A 16,716-nucleotide genomic window follows, 5' to 3' on the forward strand; every position below is an offset into this window, starting at 1 on the left:
TTATGATGATATCAGCCCGTCTAGTAGAGCCATCAGAAGAGACGCAACCAACCTCCTCATAAACCTCATAGGAAGCATTCTGACGGATTGAAGATGTGATGAGAGAACGAACCGTATTATGTCTGTTGATTCGGAGCAATTCTCCATGACTGCAGAAACCCAGCAGATTCTGACAAAATCCAAAATTCTGGACCATAGAGTAGCGATATTTCGTCAGCATCTTTATGGCGTACATTCAGTTTAAATTATACTTGGTTCTATTTTTTTTTTCTTATGTCTTAATCACTTCTGTCTGAAACCTGTTTATATAATTTTTCATTTTAAATTTTATTGTGAGGTATTCTGTGTGGCAGGGCAAACCCAAAATATTGGGTCAGACCAATAAATTAAATTTAAATATATAAAGAACATAATGAGGTCAGTTCCATATATAGGGGCTGGGACACATAAGAAGAGGGGAGAAGGAGGTTGCAGTGTGATGCTCAACACCCGCATTATTTACTGCCGAAGGGTGGATCTGCATTTCCATTTATGAATATGTCTGTTTCCATTCGCCAAAGAGTGTGTTATTTGGAAGATGAATTCTGGAGTCCTGTAAGTTCCATTACATTATATAGTAGAAACTACTGTATATATTTCTGTGGCCAGGAGGAAAAAGGTCTTAAGTTATTTTTTTGTGAAAATGAGATTTTTATATATTCTGAAAGCGGAAACAATTCTCTACAATCTGGTAAAACGGCTAAAGTCAAATAAGACTCCTGACTGGATTTATAGAGCGTTACCAAGTGTCCTAAGTACTTTTTGAATCGAGCACACACAGAATAAAGGGCTTAAGAATATTTAATAGTCCCTTCTTCTCAGTTTGGGTTCTAGTCTTAAAAGGGCTTAAGTGCGGCTATTTTTGGAAATAATCAAGAAAATTGTTAAATGAGCAACATTACCCATTTTAGAAGAAATATAAAAAAATAATATCCAGGAAAAACCTCTTAATTAAAAGAGCTCTATAATTGACACCAATTTCAATCTTTCTACTGCTCTCCTGAAAAGTATAAAATTTTTACTTAAGCCATTTTCCCTCCCGGCCACAGATTTCAAGCATTAGAAATAACCCTTACTCAAGGTTTTCAGTTGAGAAGCCTTTAAGAGTAACTGGAGTCCCAAGAAACACAGTTCAATCAATCAATCAATTCTTTTATTTGCAGTAACAAACTTTTACATCTTGTTACTCAGTAAGTATTGATAAGTGAATGTGTAAAACATTAGCTTACATTTTACTCAGACATATCCAGAGAAAGGTACCGAGGATAAAAAAATCTTCCTGTATTGTACCCATAAGTAAGGAAATACTCTGAAATGTATTTAAACATAACTTCAAAGAACTTTACAAAATTTATTTAAAAGTCCATTCTTAGTCCGAAAGATATAACAACTTGAATTTGTGCGACAAGTGCTATGAAATGTAAGAATACTAATAATAATAATGATGATTAATAATAATAATAATAATAATACACTTTTTAGCTGTTACAAGAGGTAAAAATGATATTAAAAAATTGCCACCTTATTGATAATTCCACTTCTGATCGTGTTTACTTGTTGCAGAAACTAAATAAATAAACTGTAGAGAACAGAAAATATATTACAGCTTTTCAGTTTTATATTAGTCCTCCTTGCAGAAATAGTTTCACCAATGGTACCTTTCTCTTTATATAGTAAAGTATCTTATTTTTTGTATCAGGGTGCACTATAGTTTTTATGCTCGACCATGCCGAAATGTAGTAATTATACACCTGGTAGCAGTCCTTTAAAGTACACCTATTCATTAAAGTTCAGGTTTTCGATTATTCTCGGATATGCAATCGAAAGACAATGAGAAAAAACGTCACGGAGGCTGGGAATCAATACTGTCGCAGAAGGTTATGTTCTGTTACTATAATAATTAGCGTTAATTGTAAATAATATTCAAATAAATTCAATTTGTCATCTCGTTTTTCAATTCTAAATCAATTTCCAGGTTATATCAAAATTAGTTCATGTTATTCTCTAGATTACATCAAGGTCAATGACATTATTGTTCCTCGGAAAAAATCAATACTTTCGCGTCTGCGCACATCTCACAATTTACGAGCTCTGCACAAGGTCACTTCCGATCTTCAGTCAGATACGAATAAAATGAATACTTCTGACAGTGGGCGTATACTGGTTAAAGGGTTTGGGCTACCGCTGACCCTATTATTACACAAAATATATCTAACAATTACTTTAATTTTAATTACTATGGTAAAACTAATAATACAAAATTATTACATTATGTTATATTATAAACTTTTTCTTTTGTAATTTCCTTGGGCTACCACCGGTAGCCCGCAAAATACGCCCCTGACTTCTGAATAATTTCAAGTTAGAAATATGGTCGAGCATAAAAAGTCGTATGAAACTTGACTATAATGGTAATTAAAACGCTCGTATGAAAATTATGAAACTTGCACTCGTTTCATAAACAAACATACTCGCGTCTTAATTACTATCATTGTAGGCCCGTTGCATAATGTACTATTAAATAACAGCATTATAAATAAATAAATAATACAATACATAGTTAAGTGTACAGTAAACACTTGCAATACTATTTGAAGAGTCCACTGCAAGAATGATGGATGTCACTTTCTGGTCGAAAATGAACCAAGACTGTCAATGCATAGCTTAAGACATATAGAATGTACATAGAGAGTTATATGGCATTAACACTGATAGTTGTTGTTGTTGTTATCTAATGCCGGGCTTTGGCAACGAAGCCATTAGCGTTCTTGCTGTCCAATATTTCTCTGTGGTGGATCCATCAGGTAGAACTTCACAGATTTGTAGATGATCTTCAGTCATTTCTTCTTCTTTGTTGCATAGAGGGCAATTTGGATTTGTGTAAATTCCTATTTTATTCAAGTGTTTGGCCAAATAATCGTGTTCTGTAAGCAGTCTGAATTTTGCTACTGCAGATTTACGTGGGATTTCTGGAATAATTTCTGTTTTTTTTTTTATTAAAATGCTCCATTTTTTATCTTTGGCTTTGGTACATAGTGCTTGGTTTTGCTTGATTTTATATTTATTTTTAATTAGTCTTTTGATGGATGTAAAAGGTAGGCTTGTATTTGTATTCTGAATTAAATTGGATCCTTTTTTGGCAAGAAAGTCAGCAATTTCATTTCCAACAATTCCGCAATGTGCAGGTATCCATTGCAATTGAATTCTTTTCTGTAGTTTTTGAAGTTGTTGGATCATCTTGTGACATTCTTTAATTTGGATTGACATCATTTTATATGAATTTATTGCATATAATGCTGCTTTAGAATCAGAGACAATGACAGCATTTTGAAATTTATCTATTCTGTATAGTAAGTGTTGGAGTGAGATATGATAGCCATTGTCCAGTAATGATCGGAAAATCACAGTTAAGCTTTGAGCGCTAAGCATTTCAAACTTTCAATTGCTTCTCCTGCAAAATGTATTTCAAATGACATCCATCATTCTTGCAGTGGACTCTTCATTTAATTATACTTTCAGTGATAGAATTGGACGGAAGTGTCAGAAACTGCTTAAAATCTGAGTCTTATTTTAGGACAGGATTCCTTCTAAAATATGACTAGTTAGGAGTGCAATAGAGTAAAGTTATTGAAATGAAAAGCCTGGAGCTCCCCCACACCACTCTTCAATGAATGATATGGCATCAGTTATGTGTGTTTCAGGAGCCATCTTGGCAGCCATCATTAGTTTGTTCCAGTCGTCTCTATTGGCTTGCTTCCCTGGACGCTTAAATTCAATTGGATTACGGCCTCGTTGTGACAGCACAGGAAAACCTGACACAACGCACGGCGTTGCTGGAGGACCAGATCTGCCGGGTGACGTGAGGGCAGACGGAGTCAGACCACGCTCATCCAGTGGCAAGGTCTTAAAATAAACAAATGTTTATATTGTAATGGAGACATTCTTTGTGCAACTTTATAACAGTTCCTCTTCATTCTAATTGATCATTGTAGAAAAATTTACCGTTTACTGGAAGGTCACGATAATAATCAAGTTCTAATGCATCAGAACTCTTTGAATGCAGCAGTGTTAGCCAGATTCATTACTCCAGATAATAGTGTGAGAAAGAATAATTGTATCAGTAGAAGCGAATGGGGACTTGGGTGGTGGTCTCTGTAAGGGCTATTCCATATGAAATCGATCAGTAAGAAACCTCGCATTTTTTTATACTCTAATTTTTTCCCTATTTATACAAGGTGCTGAGGACAGTGCATTTTCAAAAATATACTATCGAAAGTCAAACGGTTTTCGTATTATTGAGCGACAAATTTAGCGTATTTTATAAAAACAAGCCTCTTTCAGCGCTCAGAACTCTGGAACCATTTACTGCAGAACATTGAACGGGAGCTCATTTTGAAGCTGACATTTGGTAGGTTATGTTAAGAAGTAATCCTTGTTTTTATTGTTTTACACAGAGACACAGATAATCTGATTTTACTTACTTTTAGGCTTTTTGCTAATTTGTAAAAATGTAAAAAATATTGAGAAAAAAACCTTGCATTATTAAGAGGAATTCGGCATTGTTTGCTTAGTGGCACGGCAATAAATTTCGAGGGTATTAAATAGATTATTTTCACACGCCTAGACTTGAACGGCGCAGTACCCCACACACTGGCCGAGAGATGAAGATAAGCAAGCTTTAGGCGTCATTTTACTCCTGTGTTTTTGAAAACCTGTGATAACGCTAGCCCAGCTATGCGCTACTAGACGAAACATCACGTGTTTATGTCTTCTGGCCTTGCTTGTCTAGGCTAGCTCCCGCCTCACAGTCAGCTGGTTAGTTCACGCGTGTACTATTTATTTTCTTTATTTGATTTTTCAATACTTTCTTATTAACGTTGCACCAGTAAAAAATACGTCTTTATTTGTACTTTCACTGCGGAATCTAACTATATATTTTAAAAATATTTTTTCGTGGGCAAAGGTGTCTTAATTAGGAAAAATCTAAATTTCTCCATTTCTATAAAAAGTAAGAAAAACTGTTTACATGTCAATATAAACTTTAACTTTTCAGCATCAAAATAAACCATGATTTTGATCATTGGGTGAAAGGGTTTCGGAGCCACAACAGTTTAAAGTTGCTAATTTTATGAAAATACCATAAATTAAAATATTTTTAATTTAAGCACTATGAAGTTCTGATGCCTCAAACTTTGCACAAAGCACTGTATCATAGTTGTCTACGTAAAAAAAAAGTTTCATTTTATTTAAAAATTGCAAGGTCAATTTTCTCTAAATGTCGGTCGATTTGAGATGGAATAGCCCGTAAGGTGATGTTCATTACTCCCGTTAAGACGATGACAATATAGGGTGTAAGGGCATAGAGACCCTTTACTTTAAGGAATGATAAGGAGACAATATTTAAAAAAAGCATTAATACACTTATGTCTGTTTTCACATTTCAGAAAGCAAAAGGGCATTGTTCTCGTATTTCCTTTATATCAACCAGTTCATTTACGGGAAACCATTATTGCAAGAATAACTGATTGATATAAACCAATCTTTTTAAACTCTTTGTCACCAGAATGTGCTTCGCTAGGGAATGGAGGTTGAGTCACGAGGAAAGATAAAAAATTTAGGATGTGAATTCTCAAGTCATTCTGAGTCAAAAAGTTCATATGAATATAGGTCCGTTTTCGAACGGTTACGGAGATATGGCTCTTGGATTTCACAAGAACTTATGGGATTCCATTGTACTAACTCACATTTAGAAACTGATAAGGGACAAATTTAAAGTTTATATTCACGTATGCATACATACCTAATATTCTAGACATCGGAGTCTATGTTTTCGCACATTTTCAAAGGTATCTCCTTCTGCTTCAATGCGCTGTTGCATTCGGGCGTGAATTGCGCTCATGACTTGGTAGAGTTGCAAGTGGCTGTTCTTTATGCCGCATCCAAAATACGATCGATTAGTGCCTCTCTCATTTCCTCCTTCCTTTGCTATATCAAGCCTTTCACCCAACCCCATAGACAGTAAATACTCTTCGATATGGTACCCTTCTGTTCAGAAAGCGTCGTTCATATTCAGCAACGGCATGCAAGAAACTTCCATCGCACAAACCATAAACATACACAATATCGGCGTATTCTGTAGTCGAAAATTTATAAGGCATCTTGAAAAAGACAACTTAACATTTCCGATAACTGTACCTGTATAACTACTGTACTGTAGGTAGCTGACTGAACTGCTGTGAATTTATGATAGTGTAGGCTATTTGTGTTATCTGCAGGTTCTGTGTCATTACATCAGACAAGGGCAGGCGATTGGACATTTGTAATGCCCCACCACCCAGTTTCTTTCTCTTATTTACATCTGCTCACAATGCAGATTCCAATGTTACGTCATTCATTGCGATCGGTGACCTTGTCTCACGTCAGCAGCATATGGTAACGTCTGATTCACATTGGGGCGAGACGTTTTATCAAAAAAATGCATCTAGCTCCGTCATTGTTCGAAAACAGACCTATGTTCATATGAACTTTTTCACTCAAAATGGCCCAAGACATGGTATACTAAATTTTTTACCTTTCCTCGTGAATCACCCTGTATATGACCACAGCTAGAAGCACAATTTGATAAATGAAATATTAGATATCCTTAGTTCCAAAAAGCATCCTCTGTTATCCTTTAGTGTTTTTGTAAACAGTGGGTGTTGATTTTGACGAGAAATTGCTGTAAATGTTGTCTGCAGCCCTCTCATTCAGGAACACAGTTTTTTACTTGTTATAAATATATGACGGGATCGCCATATTTACTTCCCTTTCGAAGGATCATCCCCTCAAGTGTCAAGCCATTATAAAAATTGATGCAGATGGAAAGTATCAACTAGACAAATATTATTGGGATGCAAGAGGGAAAATTGAGTACATCCACAGCCAAAAGCAATAGCAAACAGCAACATTTTACTTACTTGGTCAACCCTCTGGTCCATAGAAACTGCAAGCACCCATTCTTTGACTTCTTCATGTTGTTGCGGTGAGAGATGAAGGGACGCTGGCAGAGGGATTTCCATGGGGAAGTCTGTGTTTGTGAAGTCCGTGTAATCGAGCAAGTCTGGGTTTCCCTCTTCGATAGCTTCACACAGGTCCAAGTAATGATTCAGAAACACGAATGCTTCACTCTCTTGCCCAACAGCCTGTATAGGTACGATTAACAATTACTAAAACTTGCATTTAAACATTTTCCACAATTAAAATTACTTCAAATTCTGAATGTGACTTGCACATGCTAGGAAGTCATTATTTACTATAAAATTCTATATCTTTTTTAGTTTAGTTATAGAAATTCAAGATGCTTCTAATATTTCGTAATGTATTAACTAAATTGTGGAGGCTAGAGAAATCTAGAAGTCTTCATACCAGCGCTAATCTGTAATTTTTTTTGTTAAGTTTAACACTTAGACCCTGTTTTATGTTTTCTAATGCAATAAGTGAAAGTCTCAGGAATCTTCTATGTCACATCAATAAATTTAAGAATGCAGTTATATTGTCAGACTCCAAAGCAGCTATTCTATCAATAGTCTCTAAACACACACCTTCATCTCAAACAGCAGAAATAACTCAAATGCTCTCTCAATTAATATCACTCAATAAAAGAATTATATTCCAATGGATGCCATCCCATTGTGGAATCCTGGGAAACGAGAATGCGGATGCTTTAGCAAAGAAGGGCAGCACTGCTACTTACAGACCTGTTACTAAATCTACGTATTACTCTGTGAAGAGATTTATTAAATCTACATACTTAGACTTCAACAAACAAAATTTGATAACACAATCTGAAGGGAAAAAATGGAACTCTCTGCATCATAATCCACAGTTAATTCCCGATTTACCACGCAAATCGTCTGTAGCTGCATTTAGATTGGCAACAGGCCATGATTGTTTGGCCAAACACCTGCATAGAATTGGAATATATCAGTCCCCTAACTGCCCATTGTGCAACTCAAACCAAGAAATGGATTCGGAATATCTCAAACAACAACATGTTTTCTAATGCCAGGCATTTGACAGCATCAAAATGGCAATAGAAGAGAAAGCACTGATTCAATATGAAAAACTTATCAGATTACCAGGAAACAATTGGCATTCATACAGTCCTCTCTGTAGATTGAAAACTCAAAAAAGTTTCATATCCATGGTTCAAGAATTAAAACAGAACCTGGAAATGTACAAAAACTTGCCCAGACATGTTCAGACATTTTTAACAAGAGCCAGAACAGGTCACATTGTCACCCAATTGTACCTACACCGATTTCACATTTCTGATAATCCTACTTGTCTGTGGTGTAATAATCTGGAACACATTCTTCTATACTGTCCATCCATAAACCACAAAAGAAGTAAATTAAAATCATCAGTACCAGTTGCAGAAGACACAGCCCTGCAGTATATATTGACTACACCCCAACTCTGGCTACTAGCAACAGGCATCTATAATGAACACCGATCAAAATACCCCTCATTTCTGTGAAAAACAACAACTGAATAGACTACAGTGGACTATAGTGGACTTTATGTTGTCGGCAAACAGCCGGATACATTAAGAAGATTGATTGATTGATTAATGGGGAAATATTGGAACTTCCTTCAAACTGCACTGCATCTCTACAGCACATAGAGAGATATAAAAAGTGACGGTGAATTCATGATATGATGGCAGAGAATACGAAAGAAGAAATCCTTACAACATGAAAATGTTATGAGAGATTCTGCAATATCAGTGTAATGCTCGATGTGAGAGTACATACTTTGCAGTCAATACCAGCCTCGTAGAATGCCTTGTCTGCAGGAATAATGTCGGTATGCCTCAGCAGTGAGGTGGACAACTTGGCCACCAGATGATCCAATGATTTCACTTCTCTGCCAGCTGCTCGAGCTGCATAGTAGTGACTGATGACTAGCAGATTGTCGAATTCGTCATGTAAAGAACTGCCGGCATCAGATGAGGTTTTCATGGCTTCGGTCTGAAACAAGTTTCACAAATCAAGACAACACAGTTAAAACATTACATGTCTTCACAGTAGTGAAAGGCAGTTGAGGCAAGGTGCAGACTGTACCAACTCATTCTAGTAATGAGGTCACAGAAACGTGGAGCGTAGAGCTATGCCCCCTATGCGTCTTCATGGCGTGTAAAGTGAATACGTTTACTTTCATATTCATGTATAAACAAATTATTGCTGATAATATATCTTTCAAGCAATGTGTGACTGATCACATTAACCAGATATATAAAGCATCAATTAAAACAAAGAAATTCAGATTGCTTAAGGGATCTTGTGCAGTAAATAGTTCATAATAATTTTATAGTTTTTGACCAGTGAAGACTATTTAATAACTACTCCACAACAGAATGTGACTCTAAATAATTCATTTATCTAATAATTTTTTTTAGAGCTTTTGTTAATTTTTTTTTTTTTTCGGAATATGTATGGTAAGACTTTTCTGTGTTAAACTCCAACGTACCTCGTTTACATGTTTCGACCTATTTATGGGTCATCTTCAGAACTGGTCGTTGTTGGTCTTGGCGCCACTTGTTCTGTTTCCTGTGAGGGTGCGTTAGTGTGGTATAGTGTAGAGTCAAAGAGTGTGTGTGTTTTGAAGTTGAGTTGTGTGTTGAGAATTTCGTTGGGGTGTGTTTTCGTGTGTCTGTATATTTCATATTGTTCTAGTGTGTTGAGTTTCTGGCTTTTTGGTTGGATGTGCAGTATTTCCATGTCTGTGTTGATGTCTCTGTGGGTGTGGTTAGCATTTGTGATGTGTTCTGCATATGTGGAGTAGTCCAGCATTATTATTATTGCCACTAATTGAAATGGTGTAGCTACTCTGTATGAATGTCTCATCCCTCGACGTTAAACCTTCGAAGATTGGCGAGACAGATTTCACATTGAGAACATAATAGCCTATAATGTGCTTTTCGATCGGTACTCCTCTATTAGTTTCATTTTCTTGCAAAGGAAACTAACATCTTTTACAATTGTTCCGAGGCTGCTGGCTGCATCTTGAAACATAATTGTAGCTTCCAACTTTAGTTGTAGTCTCTTGATTGTGGGGACCATTTTCCTGCTCATTTACATTTTGAATAGTAGACCTACGTTGAATAACACATTTATCAAAATCGTCTATTTCAGTTATTCTTTTTGGAACATGATGTTTCTTGCCTGGTGTGTCGAATAATAATAATAATAATAATAATAATAATAATAATAATAATAATAATGGCTTTATTTAACCTGGCAGAATTCAGGCCGTAAGGCCTTCTCTTACACTCAACCAGGATTAAAACTTCCTTACATAGTTGAACATAAAACTGGATCGGAATTAAGTAATTACATACTGATACGATTTAGGCACATAATGAGATCAAAAGAGGTAGTTACATAAAAATTTACCTCATAAAATAAAAATAAACATAGTGGAATACATATTAATGTTGTTGGAATCAAATACGGATCACATAAAAACAGAAGCCGATAATTCAATAAAAAAAATGTACACAGTAAAAATAAAAATAAACACATTAGTATACATATTAGTATTAGATTACAATTAAGTAGAATTTACATAATTAAACCAGAAACCGACAATTGAATAAAATGTACACAAAAATAGATTAATAATAAAAAACAACACAGTGGGATACATATTGGCGTTAAGTGATAAATAAACACGATTTAGATAATAAAAATAAGAAACAAAAAAAAAATTAAAAAATAAATAAATACAGTGGAACACATTCCATTAAATATTTGCAGCGCGTTGGGTCTGGAAACTCATCATAAGATGTTTTTCTAATTTACATTTAAAGGAAATTAAAGTTTGGCAGTCCTTGACTTCAGGCGGCAGAGAATTCCAGTGACGAGAAGTAGCAACAGTGAAAGATGAAGAATAAAGAGATGATGTGTGCAGTGGTATTTCTAGCGTGTTATCATATTGTGACCGAGTATTTAAGTTATGATACCGAGAAAGACTGTGGAATCGGACAGATAAGTAAGAGGGAGTAGAGGTGTGGAAAATTCGGTATAAGAGAGAAAGGGAATGTAACTTTCTGCTCTCATTTAACCTGAGCCACAATAATTTATCGAAAGAAGGCGAAATGTGATCGTAGTAGCGGACATTACAAATGAAACGAACACACGCATTATGAATACGTTGCAGTTTCTGGGATAAATCCACCCCTTTCCAATGATTCTTTTTTAAGATTTTGAAAACATTCTTGTATCAATACGTAAATTGCTATTTTGCAATGCCATAACATTCTGTGTGTAATTCCTGTAATGATAAGATAATTAAAATACCCGTTGACAGGAGCAATTAGCCCATTTTCAAGGAAACTGACAAAACTTACCAAACTAAACAGGATGTTCCTTAGTTGTGCCCAACTGCTATATGCATCAGGGGTGTCTAAGGCAGGCATGTTAAACATGTCCGTTGCAATGCGCTTGTATATGTTGTAGTTCTGAGGATAGAGAGGTGCGTCATACTTTGTGTACAGTGCCAGAGCCTCCAGTGGATAACCATCCTGCAAATCATAATAGTTCATTGTAAAATTTGAAGGAAGCGGTCACCAGTAATGGGGGAAACAGTGACAAGGCCAACTTCGTCAACTGCCATATAAAATGTGTTTGTAAACTAATCATTATAAACAAATTTTCAGTTAGGGTATCATTTTTTCAAGTTCAAATTCCAGTACATCATTTCCCTTGCAAACAGTTCTCCATTTCTCCACAATTCGTAATCATTACTCAAGTATTTGGTCATGGCATCATATAACACAAAGTAGTGAATAGAATTTCATTACACTGGAACAAAACCTCAAAATAGTTGGGGCTAGAAAAGAAAGTGTATTAAACATTTTGTTACAAATAATCATTAAAGTTATTAATGCAGTGTCAAGAGAAGTATGTATAGACTAATAATTGAAAAGTACATGAAAATATAAGTACTGTATTTTGTTTAACACGTTGAATGCCACTTGACGTGTATACACGTCACACAGTCCTAGCGCCATATGCCAATGACGCATATGCACGTCATAGTTGTTTTCTTGCTTTCCTTCAGTATTTTGGTTATCCTGTATTGTTATGTAGTATTACTTACTGGAAGGGTGCTGCTACTTATTATCATTCTTGGTTATTACCTTCCACTCATTTAAGTAGAGGAATCATGGATGACAAATTAGATAATAATTTTGAGACGCCTCCAGGTCCTTCAAATGCAAAAAACCGTAAAAGTGCGCCAGATAAACTTGCAAGGATGACGAAATTGCACGTCTAGTGAATAATTCAATGCCTGATTCGAACAGTAACAGTGATTTCAATCCAAATGAAAGCCAAAGTGAAAGTGAGAGTGATAGTGAAAGTGAAACTGACTTTGAAACATATAATAATTCAAGTACTACTCCAGTTCAAAATGTGGATATTTTACGGCTTATTTATCTCGACTGAATTTGAAGACAGTATTGTTGAAACAGTAAATATAAGAGGGCAAAAAGTACAAAAGCCGCATGCAATTGAAAAGTATAATAAAAACATGTCAGGCGTTAATCGGCAAGATCAAATGCTTTCGTATTACCCATGTGAAAGAAAAACAGTTCGGTGGTATAAAAAAATTGACATCCACCTCTTCCAAATAATGTTACTGAACACACATAATTTGCATCCTCGGTACACCTCAAGGTGTAGGATTTCGTTATATGATTTCAGACTTTCAGTAACACGATATTTGCTATCGTATGCAACACTCAGCAGTCCAACAACCAAAATGGTATCACCAGCTGTGAAACACCTGCCTGCAAAACAACGCGCTAATGAGAAAGGCAAAAAAAAAAAAAAAAAAAAAAAAAAAAAAAAAAAAAAAAAATGAAGTGTGTTACGAGAATGGCAGAAGAAAAGAATCAACATTCTACTGTCCTGATTGCTTTGGTCAACCTGGATTGTGTGTCGATCCCTGGTTTGGAATCTACCACAAACGAAGTAAGATAGGCCTAATTTGTTTTTCTCTAACAATATTTCAATATACAGTCACGTAAAAACAAAAATAAGTGTGACGCGTAAACACGTCAAGTGGCACTGATAATGGAATTATTAACACGGTGCCAGTGACGCGTCATCAAGATTTCAAACATTGTCTGTACTCAAGAATTGTGTATGAGGCTAAAAATTATTCATAGACACTATTACATGATAAATAAACATAAAAAACTAATCGGCTCCTGGGGATAGATTTTGCAACAATACAGTCAGCAGCGAATGTGTTAATGAACAGTCTATGTTAACGTGTTTGGTTACCTTAATTAACTGCGTGGCATATAATGCAACATATTTGTGGAGCACTTGTGGTCCATGTTGTTTTGCTGTTTCTAGGCATTTCACCCACTGCCCCTGTTCTGCTAAGAGGTCCAATGCTCCTATAATATCCACGTCAGCCAGCTGATCAGCACGGCCTTGTCTTTTCAGCCAGTCCTTGTATCGGTTGTCCACATAGTCTTCATAGCTAAGTAAGAACAAACACAAGTGAAGTAAGTCCCACTGATGACATTTCCAACTTCGATATGAAATTGATGAACTTGTTATAACATTATGAAAACTTACGTTGGTTCCAGTTCTTTGGCCACTCTTTTAGCTTTGTTCCACTCTTCAGCCTGGATGAACGTATCGATAGCCTCTTTGATCATGTCTACTCCCAGATAAACCTGGGCAGCCAGGTTGTGTTGCTGGATACTCACCAACCGTGGTCCTACTCATTCATTACACACAAGTTAATAACATTACAATTAAATATTATTATTATTATTATTACTTATAGACTGTTATATTACTTATAGACTGTCTATTACTTATAGACTGTTTTATTACTTATAGACTGTTATATTGATTGTATTTCATCTCACTGCCATTTTCTATCATTCATTCTCATCATCATTTGTTGATTTGTTTTGTTTCTTGTGCTAAACAGTAATTGGCCTTGTGCTGTTGTTTTGCACATTAATATCCTAAATAAATAAATAAATAAATAAATTATGTACCAAACAGAGGTCTGCATTGGACGTTTTCGCTCGAGCGCCAAGTAGTTCATAGCATAATCCGATAGGTAGCGCACATGCATGATGGGTAAAATTGTCACGAGCGATAAATCCTCGAACGGTATAAGCCGAGCGTTAGACATTCGTTCTTGTTACAGTGATGAACTGTGTAGTAACATCATAGATGTTTATCATTTCAAAACTTTGCAGTGTTTAACTAACCTCTCCATAGTGCAGCTACAAAACTTGCTTTAAAATGTAATATAAATGTTGTAGGTAAATGTTTTTTTTTTTTCCACACCGGAGTGATTTTGTTTTTGCCACATCTGATAGATGTTATTGGATGTAAATGTAATTATTATAAACGGAGAACACAATCACGATAATGCAAGAACTGTATCAAGTTTTCTAGTAATAATAATAATAATAATAATAATAATCTCTAACAATTAGTGTATCAATCTTTGCGTCTGTAACAGTTGTGCAGCATGATTATTCGTTTTATTATATTTTCTGTGACATCTCTGTACTAATATTGTTATTAATCTACTGCTATATCAATAATATTTTGTAAAACGTTTCTACATTGTCGCAGTATATAGGCGGAACACTATGTATGGATCTATCATATTATATATGTGGTAAATCAAATATTGAATAATTATTAATTAGCAATAATAATTTATATCGAAATTTTTCATACTATTTTATTTATAACTTCATGTTCCTGTTTTGGTATGTTCCATTGACTGTTCCATTAAATGTTTGTCATAAACGCAGAAAATAAAGCCTTATTTTTACCGTGTGAGCAAAACATATGTGTATCTTATCTGTCGCCTTCCATACAAGATAAGACATGTCGGTGAGATGACCTTGTACTGTGCTTCTATTTATTACGAGCGTATCACGACCGATCGTATCTCACTCGAGGGTGCGACACTCAACCGAGTTCAAGCGAGCGATTTAACTCCAATGCAGCACTCTGGTACGAAGTACCTACGATATTTCCGTGCAGGAATTCTGCATTACCACATGATGAAGGATGGATAGAACAGAGAAAAATTCTCTCCAGCACCGGGACTTGAACCTTGGTTTTCAGCTCTATGTGCTGATGCCTTTATCCACTAAGCCACACCGGATTCCACTTCGATGCCAGATCGAATCCCCTGATGTACTGTGTCACAGAATATGTGACAGTGACACAATGTCCAACGCACTATGTACAGAGGTGCACTCATTACGAGTGACTAAGTGGCTGGGATCCGACGGGATGGGCGCCGTCTTGAATCACTAAGTGATTACTTACGCATATCGTGCATGAAGGGAAGAAATGAGATGATCTAGAACTGTGCTGTATCGTCAGTCACTTTAAGTAGTTGTCACAGATTTGTGAATGAAGTCTTGTAGATTTTAGCTATAATGAACACATACCCAATATGTTGGCAATTTCTATAGCCTGCTGTCCTTCAGGATATTTCGTAATCAGCTCTGCTGCTTGAGTCCAGGCTTTAATGATTATGTTCTGGTCCTTAGTGAGGCTGGGATTCACCTAGGAACAAATACATTAGAACTGAATTGTTTTCCTATTGCCAAACATGTTAGTGTGCAGCCATTTGTGCTTCTGCTTACTTGATTGGTGATTATGATGAATAATCCTGTTCTCAGGTTGACACCCATTAGGTCGGATTCTGTTCGCCCCGTATGATAGGATGATATGAGTATGGAAGTAGGCAGGATGGATGAAGATGAAGCTGATAATGACGGCGAAATGAGCCCGGAGTCCGGTGCTGAACATTATCCAGCGTTTGCTATTAATGGGTTGGGGAAAACCCCGGAAAAAACCTCAATCAGGATTCGGTTCCAGCCCGCTAGTTTCGCAGTCAGACATGCTGACCGCTACTCCAAAGCAGTGGACCAACTATGAATTAAGTAAAAAAAATAAGATAAATAAAATGTGTGTAGAGAGCGCAAACAACTCTCAAAGATAGCCACAATTCGGATGTACACTGAGCTGCAAAAGAAATGCCAAAAAAGAAATTATATCGTTTTCTGGGGACTTCATCAAACATGGCGAGGTGGAAAGCTATTATCTTGAGATTAGTTTTTTTAAAAACGTGTAAATACGAACTTTTATATATTCACGTTATTATTTAATATGAATTGATTTTAAATTATTCATGTACTTTACTTTACAACATTAATACTACACGAAAATAGTGAAACTGCAGTTTATATGGTATTCCACAGTCTTCCTTATTATCCATGGATGCTCTCATTGTTACAATCGATATATACGGCCAGTTACGTTTCGTATTGTATTAAGAAAAAATGTATCAATTTTATTATAAATCCAGATACAGAACTGAAAATTGAATCTAACTGAAACATTTAACTATGCATTTCTCCTTTGCATGGAATAAAAACTGTTTAGAAAATTCAGACCAGTTCAGATGTGTTTGTATAATTATTTTATTGCAATGCTTTCTGGGTATCTCTATTTCTATTATTTCCTAAGCGAAGTCCTCGTAACACAATATTATTTCAAATTGATAGCGACTTCTACTCCGCATTTCTTTTGCAGCCCAATGTACAGATATTCTTGTTCTTGT

The 16,716-nt window shown here is 35.7% G+C and overlaps 1 protein-coding gene across 1 annotated transcript in view; it reads right to left on the reverse strand.

Annotated features, from left to right (window-relative positions):
• Positions 1–3,513: 3,513 nt before the first annotated feature.
• The window catches only part of Oseg2 (intraflagellar transport protein Oseg2), a 54,387-nt gene continuing 41,184 nt past the window's right edge, over positions 3,514–16,716 (reverse strand). Inside the window, exons 24-30 of the mRNA XM_069832061.1 lie at positions 15,539–15,656; positions 13,677–13,821; positions 13,374–13,578; positions 11,432–11,605; positions 8,835–9,050; positions 6,996–7,220; positions 3,514–3,942 (exon numbers count right to left, since the gene is read on the reverse strand). Coding sequence (XP_069688162.1) covers positions 3,664–3,942; positions 6,996–7,220; positions 8,835–9,050; positions 11,432–11,605; positions 13,374–13,578; positions 13,677–13,821; positions 15,539–15,656 — 1,362 coding nt within the window. The 3' untranslated portion in view covers positions 3,514–3,663. The remainder of the gene's footprint in view (positions 3,943–6,995; positions 7,221–8,834; positions 9,051–11,431; positions 11,606–13,373; positions 13,579–13,676; positions 13,822–15,538; positions 15,657–16,716) is intronic.

Source organism: Periplaneta americana, chromosome 7, assembly GCF_040183065.1.
Source record: "Periplaneta americana isolate PAMFEO1 chromosome 7, P.americana_PAMFEO1_priV1, whole genome shotgun sequence".
Lineage (NCBI taxonomy): Eukaryota > Metazoa > Arthropoda > Insecta > Blattodea > Blattidae > Periplaneta > Periplaneta americana.